We start from the raw sequence: 27,509 nt of genomic DNA, 5'->3' as shown, positions 1-27,509 counted from the left end.
ATTGCCGTTTCAAATATACCGGTCATTTTTGAAACACCCTGTATCATACTACTCCTGAACCAGTAAGAAGGAAGAGGGAGTTGGCTACACATGCTAAAAGTGGACTAAGTTGCAAGCCTTTCAAGTTTAATATTGTGCTGAACAAGTCTTTGAATCCTGTGTCACAACAGCAGACCAGGGAGAAACACATGCTTGTAGCACTGACAGTTCACAGTCCACCAGCAGGAAATATCTTACACTTCATAAATCAGATGAGGACAGCCTTATTAAAAATTAATAGGAGAAACATTATTTTTTGGAGACTTGTGTATTAATTTTCTGTCTGGTGGTACTGATGGAGGGCACATAGAGTTCTTGATTTCCAGTTTTAGACTATTTGCCACAGTAAAATTCTCCACGATGATTGAAGGGAACTGTGCAACAGCCATTGACAATTTGCTTCTAGATCCAACAAACCTTCAGTGATTTAGCTACAAACACAATAGTCAATGGATTATATGATTTTGACATTAGAACATACTGACCATGTAGCTACAGATGATAGAAGAAAAGTATTATATTACAAAAACTTTAACAGTGACTCAATTTCAGGAAAATAAAGGGAAGACTGCCAGGAAGAAATTTATAATGCCAGCAGTGTAGATGAAATATTTAACTCTTTCTTAAACGTCTTCCATCAGCACTTTGATCATCATTTTTCACTAAAGCAAGTAGGGGTAAAATCAAACAAAAGCTAGGACAATGGATGGAGAACTCCGGGAGACAAGCTGAAGTCAAGAACTGAAACACTATTACCACCAGTAATGTGAAACTGTCACACCTGTCATTAAAAAAATAAAATAAAAATAAAAATAAAAAGAACCTCATGCACTATCCTAAAATAATAAAATAATAATAAAATACTTCAAGAATAAGACAAAACAATCTGGAACATTATCAAATCCAAACAGGTAAAAATAATGATCAAAATGAAACTGATCCTCCAGACATTGCTGTGGAAGGAACAGTGACACTTTCATATCATTGACCACCAAATTCAGTCATTGCTTATTCAGAGCTGGAGCAAACTGTGCACTCATTGCTAAAAAACTGAACACAAATGCATGTGTAGACAATGCACGCACCACCAACATATATCAGTTCCAAAACCACAACCCATAAGGAAATTTAATGGGTCACTACAAAGCAGTAATTCTGCTGGTTATGGTGGTGTCTCAGATAGAATATTAAAATCTTCTGCTCACTTGATAGGATTACCCTTAACCTTTCTCAAACAGTTTTGAAAAGACTGTGTGGAGTGAGGAAGTGTGTAATTAGTAGTGGTTACTTATCTCCAATCTTACATATGGTAGTTGCTAAAGCGCATATACATCTTCAGGAAATAGGCCTTAATCACTGATCAATTACAAAGGAAAATCAAGGATCACATAGAACAAAAAAACTGCTAAATGTGTGAGCTTTTGGCCAAAAGGCCTTCTTCTAATGCAGCACACATATGCACATGCAAGCATAACTCACACACCCGACCATGGCCTCTGGCCACTGAGGCGAGACTGCAAGCAACTGTGCATGGTGGAGAAGCAGTCCGGCTGGTAGGATAAATGGAAGACTGGGGCAGGGCAGGAGGGAGACATGGGGGGGGGGGGGGGGGGGGGATGAGCATAGGGGTGAGGTGCAGTGTATGGCTGCTAGTTGCAGTCAGGAGGTTATATAGAGGGAGGGTCAGTGCTAAAGGGATGAGGAAATGAGGATAGAGGAAGGGAAAAAGACTGTGGGTGTGTTGGTGGAACAGATGGCTATGTAATGCTGGAGTGGGAACAGGGAAAGGGGTAGGTGGGTAAACAACACCAACTAATGAAGATTGAGGCCAGGGGGAATAATTTGGGAACATACAATATATGGCAAGAAGAATTCCCAAATGCGCAATTCAGAAAAGCTGGTGTTGGTAGGGAGGATCCCAATGGCACAGGCTGTGAAGCAGTCATTGAAGTGATCAAAGTTGTGCTGGTCGGTGACTGGAGAGAGAAGGCACAGGAAATCTGTTTCTGCACAAGGATGGGGGCGAGGGGGTGTAATATCAGTTTTTGAAGGACTCCGTGAGACCGTTGGTATATTTGGAGAGCAACTGTTCGTCACTACAGGTGCGACGGCCACGGGCGGCTTCACTGTACAGACAGGACTTCTTGTTATGGAATGGGTGGCAGCTATAGAAGTGCTGTGGATATGGACAGAGGTACTGATGTAACCATCTTTGAGGTGGAGGGCAGCACCAAGAAAGATGGCTTGCTGGATTGTTGAGGACAAAGTAAAGCAAATGGGGGAGGCGGTGTTGAGGTTCTAGAGGAATGTGGATAGGATGTACTCCTCCTCAATACGTATCATGGTGCCATCAATGAATCCAAACCAGGTGAGGGGTTTGAGATTCTAGGTGATTAGGAAGGATCTCTCTAGATGACCCATGAATAGGATGGTGCCACGTGAGTGTCAATTCCCTTACCATGGATTTGTTTGTAGGTGATGCCTTCAAAAGTAAAGTAATTGTAGGTGAAGATATAGTCAGTCACTGGGACCAGAAAGAAGGTCATTTGTTTGAAATCAGTTTGGCATTGGACAAGAAAGTGTTCAATAGTGGAAAGGCCATGGACATTAGGGATGTTACAGTACTGGGATATGGTGTCAATAGTGATGAGTAGGCTACATTGTCATTGTGGTAAAGGAACACGAACTGTGGAGAGCGGTGGAGAAAATGGTTGGTGTCTTTTAGTTAGGAAGGTAGGTTAAGGGCAATAGGTTGAAGATATTGGTCCACGAGAGTAGAGGTTCTCTCAGTGGGAGCACAGTAACTGGCTACAATGGGGTGTCCTGGGTGGTTGGGATTACGGACTTTAAGAAGCATGTAGAAGGTAAAAGTGTTGGGGAGTGGTAGAGGTGAGGTGAGGTGGGTGGGGGGCAGAGGTGAGAGTGGGAGAGTGGGAGAGTGGGAGAGTGGGAGAGTGGGAGAGTGGGAGAGTGGGAGAGTGGGAGAGTGGGAGAGTGGGAGAGTGGGAGAGGGGGAGAGTGGGAGAGGGGGAGAGTGGGAGAGGGGGAGAGTGGGAGAGGGGGAGAGGGGGAGAGTGGGAGAGGGGAAGAGGGGAAGAGGGGAAGAGGGGAAGAGGGGAAGAGGGGAAGAGGGGAAGAGGGGAAGAGGGGGAGAGGGGAGAGAAACTCAGAGAAAGTTCTGGGATGGGACTAAGAATTTGAGGAGAGACTGTAAATCCTGTTGGACTTCTGGAGTGAGTGCACTGTAGCAGGATTTGTAGGTAGATGAAACTGACAGCTGACAGAGTCCCTCTGCCAGATAATCCCTGCAGTTCAAAACCACAGTGATGGAGCCTTTGTTAGCAGTTAGAATAACAAAGTCAGGATCAGTTTTTAGGTGCTGGATTGTGGTTCTTTCTGCAGGTGTAAAGTTAGTTTCCATATAGAGGGATTCGGAGAATGATTGTGAGGCAAGGTTTGATGTTAATGTTAACAGAGGGTGATATGGGGGCAGTGGGATTGGATCATGACTGGCAGCAGGACTGAATGGGGTCAGAGAGGGTTCAACATTGGCTTTGGGTTGAATCTGATGGGTAGTGTTTGTAGTGAAATAGTGTTTCTGCTGCAGGGACTGGGAAAAGGAGAGAAGGTTTTTGGAAGTGATGTGCATTCTGCTGCAGTTCCTGGAATTTTAATGTGACAGATGGGTACAGGAATTTGGAATTGCAAAGCAGGAGAATTTTATGGGTGGAGAGGAGGTACTGTAAGGAGGTTTGGAACTGATTTAAATGGTTTTGCAGACTACGTTGGTGAGGGTTAAGGACTGTCAGAATCTGAACAGATGCAGGTCATTGTGGAAGGATGGGTTGCAGCCAGAGACAGAGAGTTTGATGGTAATGCCATTTGGAGGAGGGATTCCATGAATCAGGCAACAACACAGGAATAGTACATGCAACTGGGTTCCAGATAGGGATGAGGAAACTTTTCTGTATTGGCACAGATGCAAAAATGTAAAATAGATACAAATATGTGGAACAAATCACAAAATGGATAGACAGATGAACTATGGGGAAACTAGGTAAAACCTGATGGAGTAGGGCAGATAGTGAGAGGCAAAAACGAACAAAAATCGTGAAAACACAATGAGATCAAAGAGAGAAATACATAAAAAGATGATAATGGAGGGTGTGATCTATTGGCAGATATGTTTGAGGAAGGGCGGCAGTGGGTGTGACTGAATTAGACCAGGCTGGGACGTGAGTACTGGAATGAAAGAGGAGAAAGAGTAGGAGCAGATAGCAGGAGAAGGTACAAATTTGTTTGGCAAAGGGTGGTATGGAAAATAACTCGTGAAAATATGCGAGAATGAGGCAGGAAAAGTGATAAAATTTAAAGTCTAGGATAAATTATATCAGTGGGAGCAATATCAGACTTGAGTTGCTGCACCATCAATCAGTGAAGTCACATAGCTGTGTATTGTCTATGAATGAAATGGGTGATACAGAGTGGCTCATAAGTCAGAGTGTGGAGCAGTTTGGTATGATAGGTACAACATGGGAAAACAGAGCAAGAAAGGGATGAACACAGAGTAAAGTAACAAAGGAAGACAGTACTGGGTTGTCGGAAGGAGGAAAAACCATTACACAAAATCAAACAATAGAAAATCCAGAATGGAATAATGACAACTTATGAAAAGGATAGATAGCTACTCACCATATAGAGGAGATGTTGAGATGCAGATAGGCACAACAAAATGACTGCTAAACATGTAAGCTTGTGGCCAAAAAAGCCTCCTTCTGGAGCAGACAACACACGTATGTTCACACAAGCACAACTCTCACACACACATGACCACTGTCTCTGAACATTGAGGCCAGACTGTGAGCAAACGTGCATGATTTAAGAAGCAATATGTGTGGTGCTGATAAGGAGGACTCACCGCAAAACCAATGTGGAACCCTGCCCAACTCACTTCACTTCTCCAGCCAATCATGATCCATCCTCCTCCCCTCCACCACCAAATCACCCTCTGGTAACATTCCGGAATTCCTGAACCTCAAACCTTGACTCACCATCATCCCCCAAATCCCTCAGATTCAAAGCTAACCTTAGATCCACATAGAGAATCACAATCCATTACCTAAAAACTGATCCTAACCGTATTATAGTCATACATGCCAACAAAGGCTCCACCAGTATGGTTTTGAACTGAAGGGATTACCTGGTGGAAGGACTCTGCCAGCAGTCAGATTTGTCCCCTACAAACCCTATCACAGTAACTCCAGCCGAGAAATCCAACAGGATTTCTCCAGTCCCTCCTCAAATCCTTAGGCAACTCCCAGAACTGCTCCCATGAGTCTGTCTCTTTCCTCATCCCACCTCTCCTAACACTCCTACCTTCTACGTGCTTCCTGAAGTCCATAATCCCAACCACAAAGATCATCTCATTGACGAAAGTTACTGCGCCCTCACAGAGAGAATCTCTGCCCTTATAGACCAACATCTTCAGCCTGTTATTCATAGCCTGCCCACTGAGACTCCACAATACCTGGTCCATCACACGACACCCTGCATGTCACTACTGATCCCAACTCTAATTAGACTAACATCTCTTTCCACCCATGACCTCATCACAACTGAACGCCACCTTTTCCAGTGTCTAACTGATTCCAAACTTACAACCTCCTTCCTGGTCATGATGACTAACTATATCCTCACACTTAATTATCAAACAATGGAAAATCCAGGACGGACTGTAAAAATATGACCTGCCCACTATCCTTCCCACCTCTCCCACAGTGGTATTCCAATGTCCACCAAACCTACACAATATACGCGTCTACCCCTGTACAACCACTGCTCACAACCCCTTACCTCAAGGCACATACCCCTGTAATAGACCTACATGCAAGACTCGTCCAATACATCCTCCCACCACCACCTATTCCAGTTCAGTCACAAACATCACCTATCCCATCAAAGGCAGGACTCTCTGCAAAACCAGTCATGTGACCTACAAGCTAAGCTCCAACCAGTTTGCTGCATTCTATGTGGCATGACAACCAACAAGCTGTCTGTCTGCATGAATGGATACCAACAAACTGTGGCCAAGAAACAAGTAGAACACCCTGTTGCTGTACATGCTGCCAAACATGACATCCTACATTTCAATGACTACTTGACAGACTGTGCCAAATGGATCCTTCCCACCAACAGCAGCTTTTCTGAACAGCACAGATGGAAACTTTCGTTGCAATATACCCTACGTTCCCGTAACCCTCCTGGCCTCAAACTTAGTTAATCATTGTCCTCAACCATCCAGCCCCTTCCCTGTTCCCATTCCAGCACTATGCAACCCTTATTTCACCATCACACCTAGTCTTCTTACTACCACTCCTACACTGATGTCCCTCCCCACCCCAGCCTCCTCCTTACCTCCATCCATTTGCCATTCCCATCATACACTGGTACTGCTGCTCGCAGTGTGGCTTCAGCTGCCAAACGCTACAGTCACATGTGTGTGAGTTGCGTTTGCATGAGTGTGTGAATGTGTCTATCATTTATTTTTGATGAAGGCTTAACTGGCCAAAAGCTTATTTGTGACAGTATTTTTGTTGTGCCTATCTGCGAATCAGCATCTCACTATATGGTGACACACACACAATTACTTTATCTTTGAAGGCATCACCTACACACTAATCCATGCTGCGGAAATGGGCACCCACATGGCACCATCTTATTCATGAGTTGTCTAGATGATTCATTCCCAACCACCCAGAATCCCGAACCCTTCATCTGGTTTGGATTCATTGATATCCATCTTTGTGATCTGGATCAAGGGGGAGGACACCCTATCCACATTCCTCCATAACCTCAACAGCTACTCCCCCAATTGCTTCACCTTGTCCTCCTCAACCCAACAAGCCAACTTCCTCAATGTTGATGCCACCTCAAAGATGGCTACATCAGTAACTATGTCCTTATCAAATTTACCAAACACTGACAATACCTCCACTTCTACAGCTGCCACCCATTCCACATCAAGATGTTGCTTCCATACAGCCTGGCCACCTGTTCTCATCACACCAACAGTCTCACTGAGGCTTTCACAGACCAAAATTACCCTCCCGTCTTTGTACAGAAACATATGTCCTGTCCTGGCTTTATCTCTCCAGTCACCCATCACTTCCCAGAGTCCCATCATATAGTGCCAAAGGAGCACTCACCTTGTTACTAAGTACCACCCAGGACTGGAGCAACAGAATCACATTCTCCGTCAGGGTTTCGAAAACTTATCGTCATGTCTTGAAATGAGGAATATTCTATCCACTGTCCTCCCCACACCTTCCACAGTCCACTGAACCTACACAATATCCTCGACACCTACTCCACCCCTGCTGCTGACCCCTTTCCTCACAGCTCATATACCTGCAATAAGCCTAGATGCAATGTCTATGCCATTGATACTCACACCATCCACTCCAGTCCAGTCACAAGCATCACATATCCAGTCAACTGAAGTATGGTTATGAAAGCAGTCATGTGATCTACACACTACAAGCACTGTGCTGCGTTCTATGTGGGCATGACAACCAAAAAATGCTCAAAGAGAGAGCTGGATCACCCAGTTGCTGAGCATGCTGCCCAACACAATGTTCTTCACTTCAGTAACTGCTTCACAGCCCGTGCCATCGGGATATGTCCTACCAACACTGGCTTTTCTGAATTGAACATGTGACAACTGTTACTGCAATATATCCTAAATATCCATAATTGTGCTGGCCTCCACCTTCATTAGTCCCTGTCTTTCACCCACCTATCCTATTCCCTGCTCACTCTCCAGCATTACACAGGCTTCTATTCCATCAACGTACCCAGAGTCTTTTTCCCCTACTCTACTCTTCTACCGCTAACTTGCCATCCCCAGCCCCAGCCCCAGGCTCCTCCTTACCCCCACCAACCACATTGCTTCTCCCATCATGCATATTCATTTGCAGTCTGGTCTCAGTAGACATGGACAGCAGTCATATGTGTGTGAAATGTGCTTGCGTGAATTGTGTGTTTCGTCTACTTTAGAAGAAGGCATTTTGGCCGAAAGGTCACATGTTTAGCAGTTTTTTTGTTGTGCCTGTCTGTGACTCGATATTTCTATATGGTAACAATCTATCCTTTTTGATTTGTAGGAAAAACATTTCTGATTTTCATGAAGAACAACTTATCAATTCCTAGATACAACTTTGGTACTGAACTGTCAACATAAATAATATAACTTAGTCAACAAACTCATATTTTCCCATGAATATTGTTTCTCCATGAACACGTAAAGTTACTGTCCAATATTCAGCTTCTCTGGCATGTCACCAGTCACTGAGGGAAGAAAATATCTGACCCAGTACGGATGATGATGATGAGTTGGGTTGAGCGGGTGCTCAACATCACAGTCATCAGCCCCCTGACGAAAAATCAACAGGAAATCTCATGGGTGGGGATGAAGGCTGTCCCCACATGCAGAGCAGTTTATAACGAACTAAAGTCTGCTGCCCTTCCTCACCAGTTTAGGGATGATGCCTCATAGTTCACAAAACTTCACCACTCTGTTAACACTGGTATCAGTGTCTGCTAGGATGGTGGGCAGATCTCCAGCGAGACCAAGGGCTGCCCTATTATCAGTATACAGGACACACGTAGCCACAATATACTGAACTGAAAGCCGCAGGCCACAAACTTCACAGAAAGGTGACGGGTTTGAACCGCTGTTCTCCCGAATGCGAGTCCAGGTCCGAAAGGCTCCAGTCGATATCCAAATGCCCGCATGGTGGACAGCATCTGACATCCAGAGGTAGGAAGCACAGGCTGATCCATACACCATGCTGCCATAGTCTAAGCGTGATCGAACAAATGCCCTATAAAACTGTAGGAGGCGGGACCTGTCAGGTTCCCATGTTTTTCCGCCAAGGCATTTCGAAATTTTCAACAACTGGAAGCCCTTTCTTCGTAGGTCTTTCAGGTGTGAGAGCCATGTTAATTTCGAGTCAAATAATAAACCCAGAAGCGCACAGTGTCTTGAAAAAGTAAAATACGGTCCGCCATTGTAAGCTCTGGTTGGCTAAAACTCCGTCGAGCACGATTAAAATTGACACACATAGTCTTCTCAGGTGACAACCGAAAACCAGTTGCCAGCCGCGGTGGTCTAGCGGTTCTAGGCGCTCAGTTCGAAACCACGCGACTGCTACGGTCACAGGTTCGAATCCTGCCTCGGCCATGGATGTGTGTGATGTCCTTACGTTAGTTAGGTTTAAGTAGTTCTAAGTTCTAGGGGACTGATGACCACAGCTGTTAAGTCCCATAGTGCTCAGAGCCATTTGAACCATTTGAAAACCAGTTGTCTGGGCCCAGGTTTCCAGCCTCCTAATGGTCAGTTGTAGCTGCCTCATCATCTTCATAAGATCAGAAGAAGAGCAGAAGATTGCAAAGTCATTCACAAACAAAGAGCATTTGACAGGGCTCCTGACGACCCAGCCAGGAATCGAACCCCAAAATCTAGATGCAGTGACACTAACCACTATGCAGTGAGCTTGGATTAGGTAAACAAAGATTTGTATTAACAAGTTATGAAATATAATTGCTGGTCACTACTTACCTTCAGGACACAAAATGTGCAATACTGCTGACAGACACATGTAACAGTAAATGAGATATATTATTTTACTTTTATGTGAGGTGTGTTCAAAAAGAAACCAAACTTTCGAAATAATACACCAACCAGCTGAGAGAGCGTGCTGCAGCTACTGAGAGTACATAGTGGCAGGTTTAGACAACAAACTTCCATTTGCCGCATTTCGCTCTGAAGTTAGTAAGCGAGCTACAGCCTCTGAAGTGACTATGTGCACAAGCTACTCGTTGGTTATGTGCCAAAGTGACAATGAAAGAGCTGATGACAGAGCTTTAAGAATTGTGTGTGTGTGTGTGTGTGTGTGTGTGTGTGTGTGTGTGTGTGTGTGTGTGTGTGTGTGCGTGCGCGCGCGCGCTCGTTAGATTGTGAAAATTTTTTTGCAACAACCTCATCACAACTTTCTTATCCAAGCACATGGGGAGCATTGTACGAGATGAACACACCTTTGTGAGCGGTTTAAGGGTTTTCAACTGGACAGAATGTCTATCCCAAGCTTGGACAACTTTCCACATCAAGATATGATGACCATACCGATAAGAGTTCATGCTGTGATTCGAAGAATGGTCACTTAATGTTTGTAAAGTTGCCAACAAATCTTAGTGTGCATGAGGGATGCTGTGTGCAGGATGAGGTCTGAACTATGGGAAAACCAGATTCGGATTTTTCATCACGATAATGTGCTGGCTAACGTGTCATTCCTTTCAGCAGCTATATAGCAAAACATCACATTCCTTTTGTCCCCCATTCATAGTATTCTACAGATCTAGCACTAGCAGACTTTTTCCAGTTTCCTGAACATAAAACCCGGTTGAAAGAACATTGTTTCTAAACTATAGGGGACATTCACGACAATGCGACAACATACCTGTTCGCTATCCCCGGAAATACGTTCCAGGAGGCTTTCCAAAAGAAGAAGAAAAGATGCGAATGGTGCATTGCCAATAGAGGGAATTATTTTGAGGTGACAGTGCTTAAAATGCTGTACAATAAGCAATAAAGATGTTACAGAAAAAGTTTGGCTTCTTTTTGCACACACCTCATATGTGTGTATCGTCACCACTCCACATTTCTTCCTGCAGATAAGTGCTGGCCAGTGACTGTTTCTTGTAATTTATCAGTTTACTTGACTGTATTTTCCTTTGATACAAAGACACATATACACATTTCCAACAAGTAATAATGACCTGTTAGCACCAGAAATACAGGTGTTCTACATACTTTAGTACCCCTTCGTTATGTAACTATGGAACAATATTCTTTGTTGTCTAGTTAGGTAACAAATTAACATGGAGTCAACACATAGATAAACTAATCAAGAAGTTCTGTTGAGTGTTCTGCACTTAGAAGCATTTCTTATCCTATTGTCCTAAAGCAAAGAGTGTCTGTTTAGGTTGCTTATTTTTGCTCCTTGTTGTATTATGCAATTATCTTCTGGGGCAATGTACCTAAAGCAAAAAAGTGTTTAGTGTATTTACCCAAATCGTTATTCAAAAAATAAGGGTCATTTTATATTCACTGTTAAATTATTGTTGCTGAGATTGCCATTTTACATTGTTTAACAGAGTGTTTAGAGGTTGTCTTCCTTTTACACAAGAAGCTTTAGCTATTGAGGTCACGTGCAGATTTATTTTGAAGAACACTGAACAGCAGGACTGAGCAAATGATACTCACTTTTAAACAGGCTCAAGAATTCCCAATATGCCTGAATTCCCAATATGGCGAATTGCTTGATACAGCATCGACGTTGCTTGAACTATCACGTGACATTTGACTCATGTGGTGCTAATGCAAGGAATATGTCAGAAACTATGAACTACTCACAACAACCATCTGTTGCTCTATTCAAAATCTGACCATTTCATGAAATACGGGAGTATTTGTTGTAGCAAGCATAAATTACAGCAGGATTACATGTTGTGGAGGTAGTACCAATAGATGTCACTAGATGGAGGCACAAGCACAAGTTCAAAAATTGGGCTGAATTTATTTATACCTTAGATGCTGCTGCTACACGTGACTTGCACCCTAGAAGCTAACTGCAGTCTGTGTTTCACAACTGACTAAGTTCAGAACTACGTAAAGGTTGGAGGGGGCTGGCTGTGAGCACTATGGGAATTAACATCTGTGGTCATCAGTCCCCTTGAACTTAGAACTACTTAAACCTAACTAACCTAAGGACATCACACACATCCATGCCCGAGGCAGGATTCGAACCTGCAACTGTAGCGGTCTCGCGGTTCCAGACTGAAGCGCCTAGAACCGCACGGCCACACCGGCTGGTGTTGGAGGGGGAACAGAGATACCAGCTTGGATGAGACCTAGATAAGTGTGAGGATTGGAATAGTGAATAGGCAACAAATTAGTTGTGATGTGGGAATTTAGACAGCATACTTTGATGTTTTAGGAGCTTTTACCACATTAAAACTGCAGTTTGTCTGAATTCATTAGTAGTTAGAATTGGATTGACTTTAAATTGGACAAATACATACAAATTTATTCCTGAAAAAGGTGATAAAAGTCTACATGGGGGCCAGCGGCGTACTTATGTCTTTCGTGCTGCAGTTTTGTCAACACACATAATGATGTATAACAGGAACGAAAGAGGGTATGTCAGCTGCTGCATCTATGCAACCTATGAGAGAGTGGAGGGCAGACAACATGTTTGGAAGCAAGAGACATTATAATATTATCATGTCACAGTATAGAAGTGAAATCCAATATGTATTTAGATAAAAACAGCTGTGTTCTCAGGTTCCACAGCAAACATGACCTCATAAATCACAACATATTCGACGGAAACAGCCAAATATTTGTGACCACAAAGATATAAATTTCACAGCTAGGTTATGAGGATGATGATGATGATTAAAAATAGATATACCACAGCAATAGGGTTAGTAAGTGAAAAATGTAGAAAAGAAAACAGTCTGCAAATTAATGTAAATGATTTCTTTTCATTTACTGTATTTCTTCCTATATTATCAAAATGTAGACAATAAAAAATGGCATAAATTTAGAATAGGTGTAATGTTAACCTTTTTGGCAGATACTTTGTCAATAAAACAGTTTGCAATTTTGATTAGTCAGAATACATTGAAAATAAATTTTTCTCAAAGAAGTCTCTCGAAAAAAAGGGAGCAGCAACAATGCTGTATGAAGCAGCTAGCCATACATTTTGCATTTTGCAGAAGCCTATCTAAAGACCTTATAATTCTTACAAGCACCTTCCAAAATGTTTACTCCTTAGCCATTACCTGTCACTTCTAATAAAAAAAAAAAAAAAAAAAAAATAAAAAATAAAAAAAAAAAAACACACACACACACACACACACACACACACACAACTGTGTCAGCTGAACTCTCTCATCTACACAATCACAACACAATACATGAAAACAATTTTTGTGTAGTTTTTTCATCCTTTTGTAGGGTTCAGAGTACACTTGCATGCTTTGGTGCAAAGATATTCAACAAGCACTTATCTAACATAAAGCACAAACTGGGAATCTTAACCTACTCAAAAGAAAATTAAAAAATACATCATGAGCAACTCCTACAAATTATGCGAATACTTAAAATAAAGGACTGAAAAGTTCTGTTAGCGACATGGCAGTTAGTAGCGGTAAGTGTTACGTTGTATTTCAGGTAAATGCTTAACGATGTAGCTAACTGGTTTGTTTGTAAAATACAACTATAATTAAATAAATATTAAGCTACCAACAAGAGATAAACACAAGCTAACACACAACAGAGAGTAGCACCTTTTTCCCCAAAGTAGTGTTCTATTTCTAATTTACTTGTTTAAATGTAGCTGCCAGAAGCCATGCATATAATGATAGTTTATTGTTAATGTAACACAAAGATAAAGTTCTGATGATTCACTTGTATTTTGTTAATGTACATCTTGATGTATTCGACACCTTCAAATTTGTAGTTCTTGATGAATGTACAGGATACAATGTATGTATGTATGTATGTATGTATGAATGAATGAATGATTGCAGTGGACTGGCACTGTAACTCAATGTACAGTGCTACTACAATGCAGCCATTTCAGGCAGCATAGCTGTGCATGACCATTCAAAAGCTTTGCCCCATTTTCTGTCTTGTTTATGTGTCTCTCAAAATCAGCACAAAGTAAAATAAAATATCAGCAACTAACCTCAGTGTCCGACATTTCCATGCCATCATCAGTATCGAGGTCCAATGGTGGGACACGAAGTGAACCATGTGCAGACGCAGTAGATGTGCGTCTTGAATGTCCAATGTCAACCATGCTATTTGGCGAACACTGTGCAACCAAGTCTTGGCGTGCTATAAGTCTATAAGCTGTCTCGGGCCAATCTGAAGGAGGATTCTGTCGGCTTAGATAAATAACTTCACTTAACAGCATTGCAACACCAACAGGCATCTGTTGCAAGTCTCCTGCAGTGATATCTGTAAACAATTCCCAAATTGTTTCAAACAATGACAACAGAGAACAAAAAGCAGTATTTAACAATTCTACATTCAAATTTTACATGCACTAAGCAAGAAATATATATCTTTGTAAAGTAAAAACGTGCACCAATGGAACTACTCTTGTATTGGAGCCACCAATTATCTAAGAAAAATTAATACTTTTTATTGTGAAACACATGAGGAACTTGAAACAGGGCAAAATAATAATTAGACAGCAACCAACGCTTTCACAAAACATACGCCAACTGCTAGTTAAGGCTACGAACTTCTTATAAAGTTTCTCATGACTTTAGTGAATGAAGAACAATGATAAGTTTCATGTGAAACTGAGACTGATTAATTTTACACGGAATAATTGAAGGGTTCATTACAAAAACAACACTTTTCTTTTTTTTCTTTTTTGTGGTTTCAATACATTCTGGTAGCGATGTCCAAGAGTCAACCATTTGCATTAAACAAATTCAACAGACAGAGCCTTTTACTTGCAGCTTCGCCTGTGGATGCGAACAGGACAAATATTGCATACATCTCCTCCTCCCCCTCTCTGCATACATCTCCTCCTCCTTCCCCCTCTCTCTGCCCATCTCCTTCTTCTTCTATTTGTCTATCCAATTCCTCTTCCCCTCCTACCTCTTTCCATGTTCTCCTCCCCTCCTCTCTCTGCCCATCCTGTCCTCCTACTTCTCTCTGTTTACCTGTCCACCTCACCTCCCCATTTGCGTCTGTCCATCTCATTCTACCCTCTCACTATCCACCTTCTTCTTCCTCCTCTCTCTGCTCAAACATGCACATCTGCAAAACACACATCATGCAATACAGCCTACATGTCACAGGTTACCAAGTTTCTCGGCCCTACGGCAGCTCGAGGACTCTTATCCACACATTTTATATATTCACTAGATAGGTAGCCAGTCTTGCACAGATATTTATTTATTCAAATTTTCTATTAGAAAGGAAAACATATAAACTATTTCACACATAAACTATTTCTGTTTCCCTCTTTCACCTGCATCCTAACACCCTGTACCTCTTCCACCTGCCTTCTCACACCTCCTCCTCTCCCACCTGCCCACTGCCACTTTCCATATCCCACATGCCACCTACACTTCCCCCTTCTCCTTCTCTCTCTGTCTCCCCCTCCCTCATCTCTCTCCATCCATTCCTCCTCCTTCTATCAACCTCAGCTTCCCACCTCCACCTGTCCATGTTCTCCTACCACCTCTCTGTCTGTCCATCTCCCCCTCCCCCTCTTTGTCTATCCATCTCCTCTTGCCTCTTTCCTCTGCTCATATCATCCTCCACCCCCTCATTATATATTCTTCCTCACATCCTCTCTCTGCTCAAACTTGCCTATCTGCATGTATAGTGCCTGGAATACCTTCCAATACTACCTGCACAACATGCCTACAGCCTGGACATCAGAGGTTATCAGGGCCTCGACCTGCACCCCCATCCATATGGTGAGCTATTTGATTCATACCCCCATGTTATTTCTTCCCTTACAGTCAGCAGTATGTGTTACAAAATATACAGGGTGGTTGTAACTAATCTTTCACTACCTGAGAGAGCCCCATGAGAAACAAGTGATTTGTAGAACAATGAAACTTTGTGGGAATGTTTGTAAGGATGTGCAGAAAAGAAATAGCAACTCACAGAAAGAAATGCATTTTAACAAAAGCCTGGAACCACAACAGAGACTGCTCTACTGCTACCTAAAACATCTCGGGTGGGATGTCAGCTATCTCCCTCACTATACTTATCTTCAACCCCCAACATGTGTTAGTCTCTCATCAATAAACCCTGACCTTCAGGTAACCCCACAGTCAGAAATCACGTGGGTTCAAATTTGGTGATATTGGTGGTCACACAGTTTGGAACGATCAGTAAATGATACAGTTTTCTCCAAACGTGTTAAACAGTAACTGAGTGACCTCACAAGAAGTGTGAGGTGGGGCTCCATCGTGCAAGCTGTCTGTCCACATGAATGGCTGAGTCAAAAGCCCTCACTCCCACAGAGCAGGGATCACATGTTGGCACAGCAAATCACAGTAGCGTGTGCCATTCACCCTGGAAATTTTCGGTCTTTGGGGTTCAAATCCCTCCTACTTCTCTCTACCAGTACTGGTATCTAATGGCAAGTCATGACACAAACCCTACAGACAATGTAAATCCTGTAACGTACAGTCTGAATATTAGTCCTAAACAGTTGGCTATGCATATGGCAAACAGTTTTCCATCAACACTGCCGCAAGTAACAAAGTTTAATCATATCTAACCTGTATGTACACACTTCTTAGCTGCTGCGTCAACTGCAGTCAGAAGCAGCACCTATATTGCACTCATCTCATCGTCCCCTCTCTCTGCCAGTCGCCTTCTCCCCCTCTCTCCATCCATATCCTACTCCTCTTCCCTCCTTCTTTTCATATTTTCCTTCTCATACTCACCCCTCTCCCTTCCCATCACCTTCTTCCCTCATCTCTCTGCCCATCTCCTCTTTGCCCCTATCTCTAACTGCTTTACCCCTCTCTCTATTCCTTTCCTCCTTCCTCCACACTCTGTTAATCTTCCCTCCTCCTGTCACTGCCCATCTTCATCTCCTCCTCCTACCTTTCACAGTCCATCTCCTCCCCGATTCCCTTCCCTGTCCATCCCCTCCTCCTCTGTGTGACCATCCCCATCTCCCTCTCCCCCTGTCTATCTCTTCTTCTCCCCCCCCTCCAATTCCTTTTCCACCCACCTCTTGCCTCCTATTCTTTCCCCCTGCTCCCAACTCTCTCTGACCATCTCCTCCTCCCCCTCCCTCTGTCCAACTCCTCTTCCCTCTGCTCTGTCTGTCCATCTCCTCCCCCCTCCTCGCTGTCTATCCATCTCCTACTCAACCCTCTCTTTCAGTCTAGTTCCTCCTCCCATCTCTCCCTATCCACCTATTACATCCATCTCTAACTGTCCATCTTCCTTCTCTCCCCTTTCTGTGCATCTCATCCTCCCTCTCTCAGTGTCCTTCTCCTGCTCCACTCCCTCTCTGCTCAACAGCGTGCACCCACTGGAATGCATTCTGATACTAAGTGCACAACATGTCTGTTGAGCAGGGCAGCCTAGATTCATGAGGTACCAATCCCTTTCATCCCAATGCCCACCTCTATTGGAGCTAGCAGTATTTCTTCCCAGATAAAAAGTTATATATGTGCCAAACAAATTTGGCTGAATTTGATCCAGTGGTTTAGTAGGAAATTTGAAACACACACAAATGTATGTATGTATGAAAGCAGACATCAAGTCACAGATAGGCACCATGAAAAAGAACACTACTAATATTTTTAGCTTTCAGATAAAGTCCTCCTGCAGAAGTGAAGCTCTCACACATTCACATGACCAGAACTCACACACATATAGCCATTGCCACTTGGTGCTAAGGGCCTACAGCAACTGCATCTAATGTTAGCAGGAATCTACCTGAGGTGGATAGTGTGGTGTCACCGCCAGACACCACACTTGCTAGGTGGTAGCCTTTAAATCGGCCACGGTCCGTTAGTATAAGTCGGTCCTGCATGTCACCACTATCACTGATTGCAAACCGAGTGCCGCCACATGGCAGGTCTATTCTAGAGAGACTCCCTAGCACTCGCCCCAGCTGTACAGCTGACTTTGCTAACGATGGTTCACTGACTACATACGCTCACATTTGCAGAGACGACAGTTTAGCATAGCCTTCAGCTACGTCATTTGCTACGACCTAGCAAGGCGCCACATTCAGTTACTATGTCTTCTGAACAGATAATATTGTGACTCACGTACCGTCAAGAGCGACGTTCATCATTAATGGATTAAAGTTAAGTATCAAACTAATTACATACGCTTTCTGAATTCTAATTCCTTGTCCTTGCTCTTCAGCCAACACAACAGATAGTGGGGGTAAGGAGGAAGCATGGGGCAGGAAGGTCAACAGATAGCCAGGTATGGGTGGGGAAAGATGCTAGCACTGCCTGCCTGAGCACCTGAGCATGAAGAGATGTAGTGGGGACAGGATAGGACTGCTAGATGCAGCACAGGAAGGCTGTACACGGGAGGGGGGAGTGAAACCGATTGGAGAGAAGTAGAGAAGAAGAAAGGACTTGTATGTATGGTGGTGAGATAGAAATAACATATGTACAGGAGTGGGAGCAGAGGAGGGGACAGAGACAACCAAAGGTTGAAGGCAGGTGGTTGTGGGAATGAAAGATATGTTTTTGGGGCAGTTCTGAGCTGCATAGTTCTGAAAAGCTGGTGGTGATGGGTAGAATCCTCATGGAACGGGCTGTCAAGTAGTCATTAACATAAAGCACATCATGCTGGGTGGCATGTTCAATGACTGGGTGGTCCAGCTGTCTCTTGGACACAGTTCAACATAGGCCATTCATGTGGACAGACAGCTTTTTAGTTGTCACGTACACATAGAATGCAATACAGGAGATGCAGCTAAGATTGAAGATCACAGGGTTGGAGGCTTTGTCATTTGACATGAACTAGTTTTGTCTGGAAGTTGGTCACAAAAAACCTGAATGTTCTGTCCTAATAATTGTTGGGGTCTTTCAGTCTAGTCCTTGCCAATGTTAAGCTTCAGTATCTGAGAGTCAGTAATGAATTCAAAAGACAAGTGTCCAGTGACCTAAAAAGCAGAAACACAATGAAAGAAAGAAAAATGAATTTAAAAAAGTCACAGTTAATGGGCACATATTAGAGATAACATATAAGCATTGTTTCCACTCTTTTCTTTTCTCTGCTAGTAAATTTTACCATCTGCTCTTCTTGCATGTATATAGGTGAATTGACATCCACTCTCATTGGTTTAGGTGCAAAACACTGTGATGCTTTAGTCAACAACAGCTGAATAAAGGAAACAAATTTTCTCAGAGTTCTCAAAAATGGCATCAAAAATATTCAAGGGGCCTATTTGACTGGTCTTATCAAAGTTGCTAAACAACAAGGACCGCAGAATAACTGAAATGGATTCGTTAAAATTGTGTCTTTTTATTACATGCAAGACCTGCCTGCACCTCAGTTAAAAACTACTATAGAATCCCGAATAAACAAACGTGCTTTCAACATACAATTCAGTCAGTCCCAGCGAAACTCCCATAAGAACAATGTCATTCCCTCACACTATTAATGAATGGCGCTGTAGGAAAATTCCACATGAAACACTCTGGAAATTAAAATGCAGTTTTTATGCAATTTCTAGCATGTCCAAGTGAGTTTCCAATTTCTTTTTCAGATTCATATAGGTTGTACTGTGTGTCATGTGGTGCAGTTAGTGGTAACCATTTCAATCAGTTGACATGTAACTAGATCATAGTCAATAAATCTGATTCCCTTGCAGCAATACTAGAAGATGCATGGACAGAATCGGAAATTTATTTCTACCCTGCCTAATATGCAACTGGGGTCATGTTATCTGGCATTAAAGTCACTGAATCTCCAAAGCATGAATAGTGTTGTTTGTTTATTAATTTTATTTTTGTGTAGTTACGGTCTGCAAATGAAGAAAGCCTACAGATCAGCAAAAGCTGACAATCACCCACATTGTTGTTTACAAGTTAAAATAAAACTTTTCAACATGGCAAAGAAATACGATGATGATGATGATGATGATGATGATGAAAAGGAGACTGTTGGACCAAGTTTCACTGCTGCTAAGTAGATGAATCGATTCTAACTTATACCAACCAACTGGAATGACGACTTCTTTCACTACAATGTGCTGGAAGGACAAAACAAACAAGCCATCTTGATTTAAAAAAACTATGAAAAGTGTATTAATTATACATTTTTGCATTTAAACTTAAAGTACTGTATATTCACAATTTCGGTGTTTACATAGCACTTACATCACTTAAACATGCCTGAAATACAATTCTGAGTCACACCTTATGTGTACTCTGGTAAAACCCCAGTTAAGAAAAAAATATTTGGGTCCTCGGACATTTGTTAAAAAGGGGTTTACCCTGTACTGCAATATTTTATGCAACACAGCTAAGATATTATGTTTTTGATGTTCACAACGTTTCCAGTGATGAAGCTGTAATGATTACTTAACGTGAACAAGTTGCTAAGAGCAAGCTACAACAAAGTGAACTCTTTATTCTTTCATAACTTGAAAATAGACAGCATTTGAAAAGAGATTTGGTTTTGACTTGGAAGCACAAGTCAGAACTGAATTTTTTTCATTATGTACTCTCTGTATATGCTGTTCACATCTCGAAAATTTCCTCCGAAGAACTTACCTCTTCCCCATGAGACATTACACTGAAGTGACAAAGGTCATGGGATAGTGACATGTATATATACAGGCAGTGGCAGTATCATGTACACTTGTATAAAAGGACAGTGCACTGGTGAAGCTGTCACTTGTACTTAGGTGACTCATCTGACAAGGCTTCCAACGTGATTATGGCTGTGTGAGGGGAATGAACAAACTTTGAACACGGAACATTGTATTTCATAAAGCATCGGGGAATTCAGTATTCTGACATCCACAGGGTAAAGAGTGTGCTGAGAATACCAAATTTCAGGCACTACCTCTTACCACAGGCAACGCAGTGGCTGATGGCCTTCACTTAACAACCAAGAGCAGTGGCGTTTGTCTAAGAGTTGTCAGTGCTTAAGGACAGACAACACTGCATGAAATAACCACAGAAATCATTGTGGTACATACAATGAATGTATCTGTTACGATAATGCACCAAAATTTGGCGTTAATGGGCTACAGCAGAAGATGACCGACTTTGAGTGCCTTTGCTAATAGCACATCATCTGCACTGCCTTTCCTGGACTCATGACCTGATCGGCTGGACCCTAGACACCAGGAAAATCGTGATCTGTTCAGACGGGTTGGTAAGACCTGATGGTAGGTTCTGAATGTGGCACAGATCATACAAAGACATCGATCCAAGTTGTCAACAAGGTACTGCGCAAGCTAGTGGTGGTTACAATTCAAAAGAAAGTAAGGCAAAAATTGATAAATAGTTCCTTTCTTCTGCAAAATACAAGGGTTGACTGAAAAGTAATGCCTCTACCTTCGTAACTCGTCAGCAGTTGGCAGCAGGTGCTGGCTTGTTCCGTAGACTCTTCTCTACAGCTCCAATTGGCAGGAAGCCGTAGCACTGAACAGTTGTTTTATTACAGTGTAAAGTATGGAACCCTGTGCAGACGGTCGGTCAATGCGATTTAAGAAATGAGCAGTCATTGAAGTCTTGACAGCAGAAGGTGTCACCCCAAAGGAGATTCATCAGAGAATGAAAGCAGTTTATGGTGATTGTTTTGATGTGAGTACTGTGCATCATTGGGCGAGTAAGTTTCAAGATGTTGAGGTGGGAACATCTGCCTTGCGTGCCAAAGAGTTGGACATCCTGTGACAGCAAACACTGAGTTTCACACACAAAATGTTGACAGATTGATTCAGGACGATCGCCGTATCACTCAGAGAGAAATTGCAAGCATAATCGGCATTTCACAGGAATGTATGGGTCACATTATTGCTTTGCTTTGCTATCAGAAGATCTGAGTATGATGGGTACCCCAGATGCTGACTCCTGAAATGAAAGTGCACAGACTTGAAATTTGCCAGGAACTCCTCTTGTGTTATGAGTATTAAGGTGACGCCTATTTCCATTCAATTGTGACAAAAGATGAAACGTGGGTACACCATTACCACCCAGAGGTACAACATTAGTCTATGGACACAAAGACTCGCCCCAGAAAAAGAATTCAAGACGCAGCCTTCAGCTGGAAAAATCATGGCCACAGTGTTCTGGGACACAGATGATGTTATCCAAGTTGATTTCCTTGGTTGTGGAACAACAATAAATTCAGAGCATTACATCACAATGCTGGAAACTCTGAAATCATGGCTAAACAATGGTCCGAAAGGAAAAGAGAAATGTTTTCCTGCAGCATGACAATGCCAAACTACACACTTCACATGCCACCACAGAAGAACTTCAGAGACTGAATCTCACCACCATACGGCATCCTCCATACAGTCCAGATTTAGCACCATCTGACTTCCATCTATTCCCAATAATGAAAGACGATCTGCGGGGACATCCTTATGCTTCTGAAGATGATGATGAGGGAACTGTGAGACTGTGGTTGCACAAACAGTGTGTAGACTTCTTCCATGACGGCTTCAGAAAACTTGTTCATCATCGGCAGAAATGTATCCAATTTTGGCTGGAAATTATGTGGAAAGGTGAATATTGGTAATTAAAAATCACATTCTAAGGCTTATTTCTGCATCTGATTTATTAAAACATTCCCATCCAAACCTGATTAACAAAGGTGGAGGAATTACTTTTCATTCAACCCTCGTATACACTCTAATTCTTGACGTGTCCTGAGAGTCTCTCCATCCCAGATTCTTGCAAGTAACTCTCACAAAAGTACTTCCTCAGGATAAATCAAGAGCATGGTGAACATTGCCATTTCACCTATCAATTTGCAACCCTTCAGAACACAGCCAGTGGCTACGGAATGTACGTAATACAACATAACACCAAACAATACGAGACTGGAATAGAAGGGAGAACCGATAGAGGTACTCAGGGTACCATCCGCCACACACCATCAGGTGGCTTGCGGAGTATGGATGTAGATGTAGAATTTGTGATCAGAATAAACATTGGTCTTAAAAAAGTGTGGCTAAATAAGAAAAAGAAAAGTGTGGCTCAATAAGAAAAAAAAGTGTGGCTAAATAATAAAAAAAAAATTGTTCAAGGAAAAATTTGCAACCCTTCAGAACACAGGCAGTTGCTACAGAATGTACGTAATACAACATAACACCAAACAACAGTGATGATTAACCATTTAGCTTACCCATTTCCACCATTAGAAGAACTGCCCTATGTGGAAAAGGATATGAAGCGCTGCGTCCAGCATCCCTTGCTGAAAGAACTTCTTGTGTTTCTCCTCTGATTCCTGCTGGTACCACTGGCTGTATAAAATGTTCCAGCTGCAAGTTTGGATTCTCTGCACCCTGGGTAATTACAGCAACTAACTACAAAGTAAGAGCACATCAATCAACATTGTGCTATATAGCTTTTAAACATAACTCAGCTTGGCAATGATAATTTCAAAGCTTCAAATACTATTGTACCAAACAAAGAGATGAATTGTCATTATGTAAGCTGCTGTTATTGTTAATATAATAGTAGTAGTAGTAGTAGTAGTAGTAGTAGTAGTAGTAGTAACATAGCTGGATCAGAATAACGAAGTGAAGGACAGCTACTTGTTTACAGCTACCATAGCAACAACAACCAATCAGAGAATGTGCTTGTTCATTGCCTTTCAGTCTGTCCATCGTGTAGAGGTACATGTTATTTAATATAGCAACATGACTCACTTTTCTATACTGTAATGATGAAAGATTGTCATGTAGAAACAATTATTTTAATTAGTAGTGTAGGGAGAACAGTACACTGTGCACACATTCTTTCAATTTATGTGCAGACATGAAGGGAGAAATGGAAGCACAAGGTACCAACAAGATGAGTGTCTTTTTTTGCAATGGAAAAAAGTCATTTAAGCTTTGTAGTCACACTTTGGGTATGCTGCGGTTTCCAGAGAAGCAAGGGTCTGGCAACAATGGTCTAGCCCCAGAACAAAAGAGGCTATATTATGTAGTCTCTTATTCTGTCATTCGATGAGTTATCACGTTCAGACTGGCTATGAGCATGTTGCGAATGGGCGATCTGTTCACTCATTGTTTTAATAGTCTATGAGAAATGCTAAATGCAGGAGAGTTCTTTAAAGAGTAGTTATGTGATTTTGTAACTAGTGGATGTAGATACAAGCTCTCTTACAGCCCTCACCCCTCTGCAGAAGGAAAAGAAGTCCCACAGTACAACTGGTGGTACTTCATAGCAGGAACAATGCATCAAGAATATTACAAGAAGGTGACCTTCAAGTTGGAATAAAGTAACAATAATTGCAATCAGCATCAGGGTGAGAGATCGGTTTAGGAAGCAGGTACCCTCAGCATACCCTCGGCAATGAAAACGCAAACCTGAGTGAACTGTACCACTTCAGCCATTGCCATATCATCCTGGTACCTCCAGTGCCAGATACCACAGTTGCAGACTACGCTCCTAACAATAGTGATTCGTTGTCAATGTTTGATTTTTTCGATTAGTAGCATTTTTGTTTTACGTGACCGAATGTCCTTTAGTAGTTGCAAAAAGGTTATAAGACCATTACCAACTTGTTAAGAAAACCCAATACTGTACGTTAACGGGTGAATGTATCCAAAATGGAAACAACCCCCTGCTGTTACTTCTGCAGCCATATCGTGTGTGCACACAAACGTGAATAAACATCACTGCTTCCGTGCTTGAGTGTCAATCACTTTGTTATTTTGATTGAGGTATAGTGGTAGTATAATATTTAACGTTTCAAAAGTGGGCAGCTCTTTACTTATGGCAACAATGCTAAGGAAGTTAACAGTTTGAAAACATTGTCATGTGTTACACCAGTGGTATTTGACCAACTAAACTGTTTAAGTTACAAAGCAGAGTTCAATCAACCCTTGGAAAATATTTATCCCCTTTCTTACAATATCAACCAAATATTATAACCATTTCAAAACTGAGACTGGCTGATAAGAACTGGATTCAGTTGCTTACTCACTTAGGAGTCATTATACATTTTCTGAGGTGTTTTGTAGCTTTTTTCCTCACTTTTTGTAAGTGAAGTCACCACAATTATTAGAGCTTGTGGGAAAATATGGAACAGTCATCAGATGAGGGATCAAATTTGACAAGTATTTCAGACTGTCCTTGCCAATGTGCAGAACAGGGTAAGAGGGGTTGAATGGGACCATGTAAAAATTGTCCTCATCATTATTTCACACAAATTACAGTGCACAGAAATGAAAGATTTCTTTCCAGAAAAGAAAATGCGGCTGTTTCAATGAGCTCATAAAAAATGTGCTTCTCAAGTTTACCATAAACTGCAAGTTTCTGCAAATATCAAAATTTTGTGGAACTGCATGCATCCAATATTATTAATACATCATTACAATCCGGCAATAGTTAGGTTTGCTTTTATTTTTACTGACATTTTCTAACTTGTGCCTGCATAGTTCACTTTCAGGAGCTACAGTACAGAAGTGTATTTTCTCCTCCTCATCAGTTTGTGTTCCATTCATGAACTGCTTCAAGTTTAAGCATTGTACTAATGCCCTTATCTTTCACTGATATCCCGAAAGAAGAAGGATCAGTATTTAACATCCCATTAACAATGAGAGCATTGGATGCGGAGCACAAACTCAGAACAGACAGAAGGGAGGAGGAAACTGGACATAGTCTACCAATGGAACCATCTCAGCATTTGCCTCAAATGATTTAGGAAAACCATGGTGTATCTAAATCCCAAACTCCACACACAGCTCTGAACCCAATTCCTACCTACTGGGAGTCCTGTGTTCATTTGCTCAGATGCTATCCCACTACCACGTTTAAGCTCATGTAGAAGTAATTATCTGTGTCTTACACCTATGTCGTGTCTACGAGTTAAGTCCCATATACAACAAACAACTAAATTTAGACAACTGCTCACTTCCGTTTCCAATATAATTTCACTAGAGAAGAATTTTTGGAAATAATCAGCTTTAAAAAAATTCACATTCTGACATATTCTAACCTATTAATAATTACCTGTTGCTATCATATAACAAATTACATCTAATTTGTTACAAGAAATAAATACTTTACTTGTTCTTTGAAAATCAGTATGTGGAAATTATATGACTTACCTGAACAATGTCTTTTGTTCTCCTGTTAACTTGTCTTATGTAAGGAAATGGCTCAGTCGGTCTTCCCATAATCATGTTATATATATGATGAAAAACATCTGGAGGCATCTGTGGTATGAAATGCGGAAACTGTAGTTTCGACAAATCTGAGTCCAATATATAGCTTTCCTGTAACAGTAATACACAATAGGTAGTAAACAGTTTCAGTGAGTTGCCTCCTCAATGACTCAACAATTCTGCTATTCAGTGAGTGGTCTCCTTTACTCCTACATCCACTAATGGAAAAAATCACAAGAGCAAGAAGGAGTTGTGGGATGTAAATGAATATTGGTGGGTGTGTTTCTACAGCTGAAAGATGTCTATTCAAATGTCATGCCACTCATGTAAGAGTGGCGCTAGTGGCCCCACTATGAGGATGTTTCAAGTCCACAGTGTAACAGTCACAAGCATTAGTTACCTTTGAGACTGGACGTGGTGAGTTGACATTGGTCAAGAATATTTTTAAAACAACAAACACAACATTATCAACACCTCATTGAATTTGAATGAGGTCTTGTAATAGGACTACAAGAAGCTGGATGTTGTTCTGTGATATTGCAGAAAGACTTGGCAGGAATATAGCCACTGTACACGATTTCTGGCAGCAATGGTCACGAGAATGTATGGTCGCAAGAAGACTATGCTCCGGACGGCCACATAGCACTACTGGGGGGAACACCACTGTGTTTGGCATATGGCCCTGGCACATTGTACCACATCCACAGCAGCAATTTTAGCAGCAGATGGCACCACAGTGACAATATGGACTGTTACAAATCTGTTACTTCAAGGACAGCTGCGAGACAGACGCCCTTTAGCGTGCACTCCACTGATACCAAACCACAGCCTCTTGCAGCTTCAGTGGTGTCAAGTGAGAGCTCACTGGAGGGCAGGATGGAGGTCTGCTGTCTTTCCTGATGAAATCTGACTCTGACTCTGCCTCGGTGCCAGTAATGACCGTGTGCTCTTTGGAAGGCCAGTTGCGGGCCTGCAACCATCTTGTCTGTGTGCTACATATATTGGACCTAAAGCTAGAGTTATCATCTGTGGCGCAATTTCGTATGACAGCAGGAGCATTCTCATGATTAACCCATGCAACCTGACTGCCAATTTGTAAATCAGTTGGTGGTTCAACCCATTGTTCTGCCATCCATGAAACAGCTTTCCAGGGAGTGTTTTCCAACAGGAAACACTCTGTCACGTACTGCTGTTGCAGCCCAACATACTCTACAGAGTATTGACATGTTGCCTTCACCTGCTTGATCACCAGATCTGTCTCCAATTGAGCACATATGGGACATCAGGACATAGTCGGACAACAACGGCAGCAGCATCCACAAATGGCATTAACCATACCTGTATCGATCAACTAAGTGCAACAGTCATGGAACTCCATCTCACACACTGACATCTGGCACCTGTACAACACAAATATATCCATGTTTGCATAATTGCATGCGAGGTTACACTGGTTAAAAATGTACCAGTATTTCAGATTTGCAATGATTTATCCCACACTTACATTAACCTGAA

General features: G+C 42.1%; 1 protein-coding gene across 2 annotated transcripts in view; it reads right to left on the bottom strand.

Moving 5' to 3' along the window:
* Positions 1-27,509, bottom strand: part of LOC126333765 (anaphase-promoting complex subunit 1) — a 353,884-nt gene that overhangs the window by 152,596 nt on the left and 173,779 nt on the right. For both annotated transcript variants that reach the window (XM_049996770.1, XM_049996779.1), the window contains exons 16-18: positions 25,938-26,105; positions 23,003-23,183; positions 13,854-14,128 (exon numbers count right to left, since the gene is read on the bottom strand). In XM_049996770.1, coding sequence (XP_049852727.1) covers positions 13,854-14,128; positions 23,003-23,183; positions 25,938-26,105 — 624 coding nt within the window. The remainder of the gene's footprint in view (positions 1-13,853; positions 14,129-23,002; positions 23,184-25,937; positions 26,106-27,509) is intronic.

This window comes from Schistocerca gregaria, chromosome 1, assembly GCF_023897955.1.
Source record: "Schistocerca gregaria isolate iqSchGreg1 chromosome 1, iqSchGreg1.2, whole genome shotgun sequence".
NCBI classification, from domain to species: domain Eukaryota; kingdom Metazoa; phylum Arthropoda; class Insecta; order Orthoptera; family Acrididae; genus Schistocerca; species Schistocerca gregaria.
The sequence above is the reverse complement of the archived record's forward strand: the minus strand, read 5'-3'. Positions and strand labels throughout refer to the sequence as shown.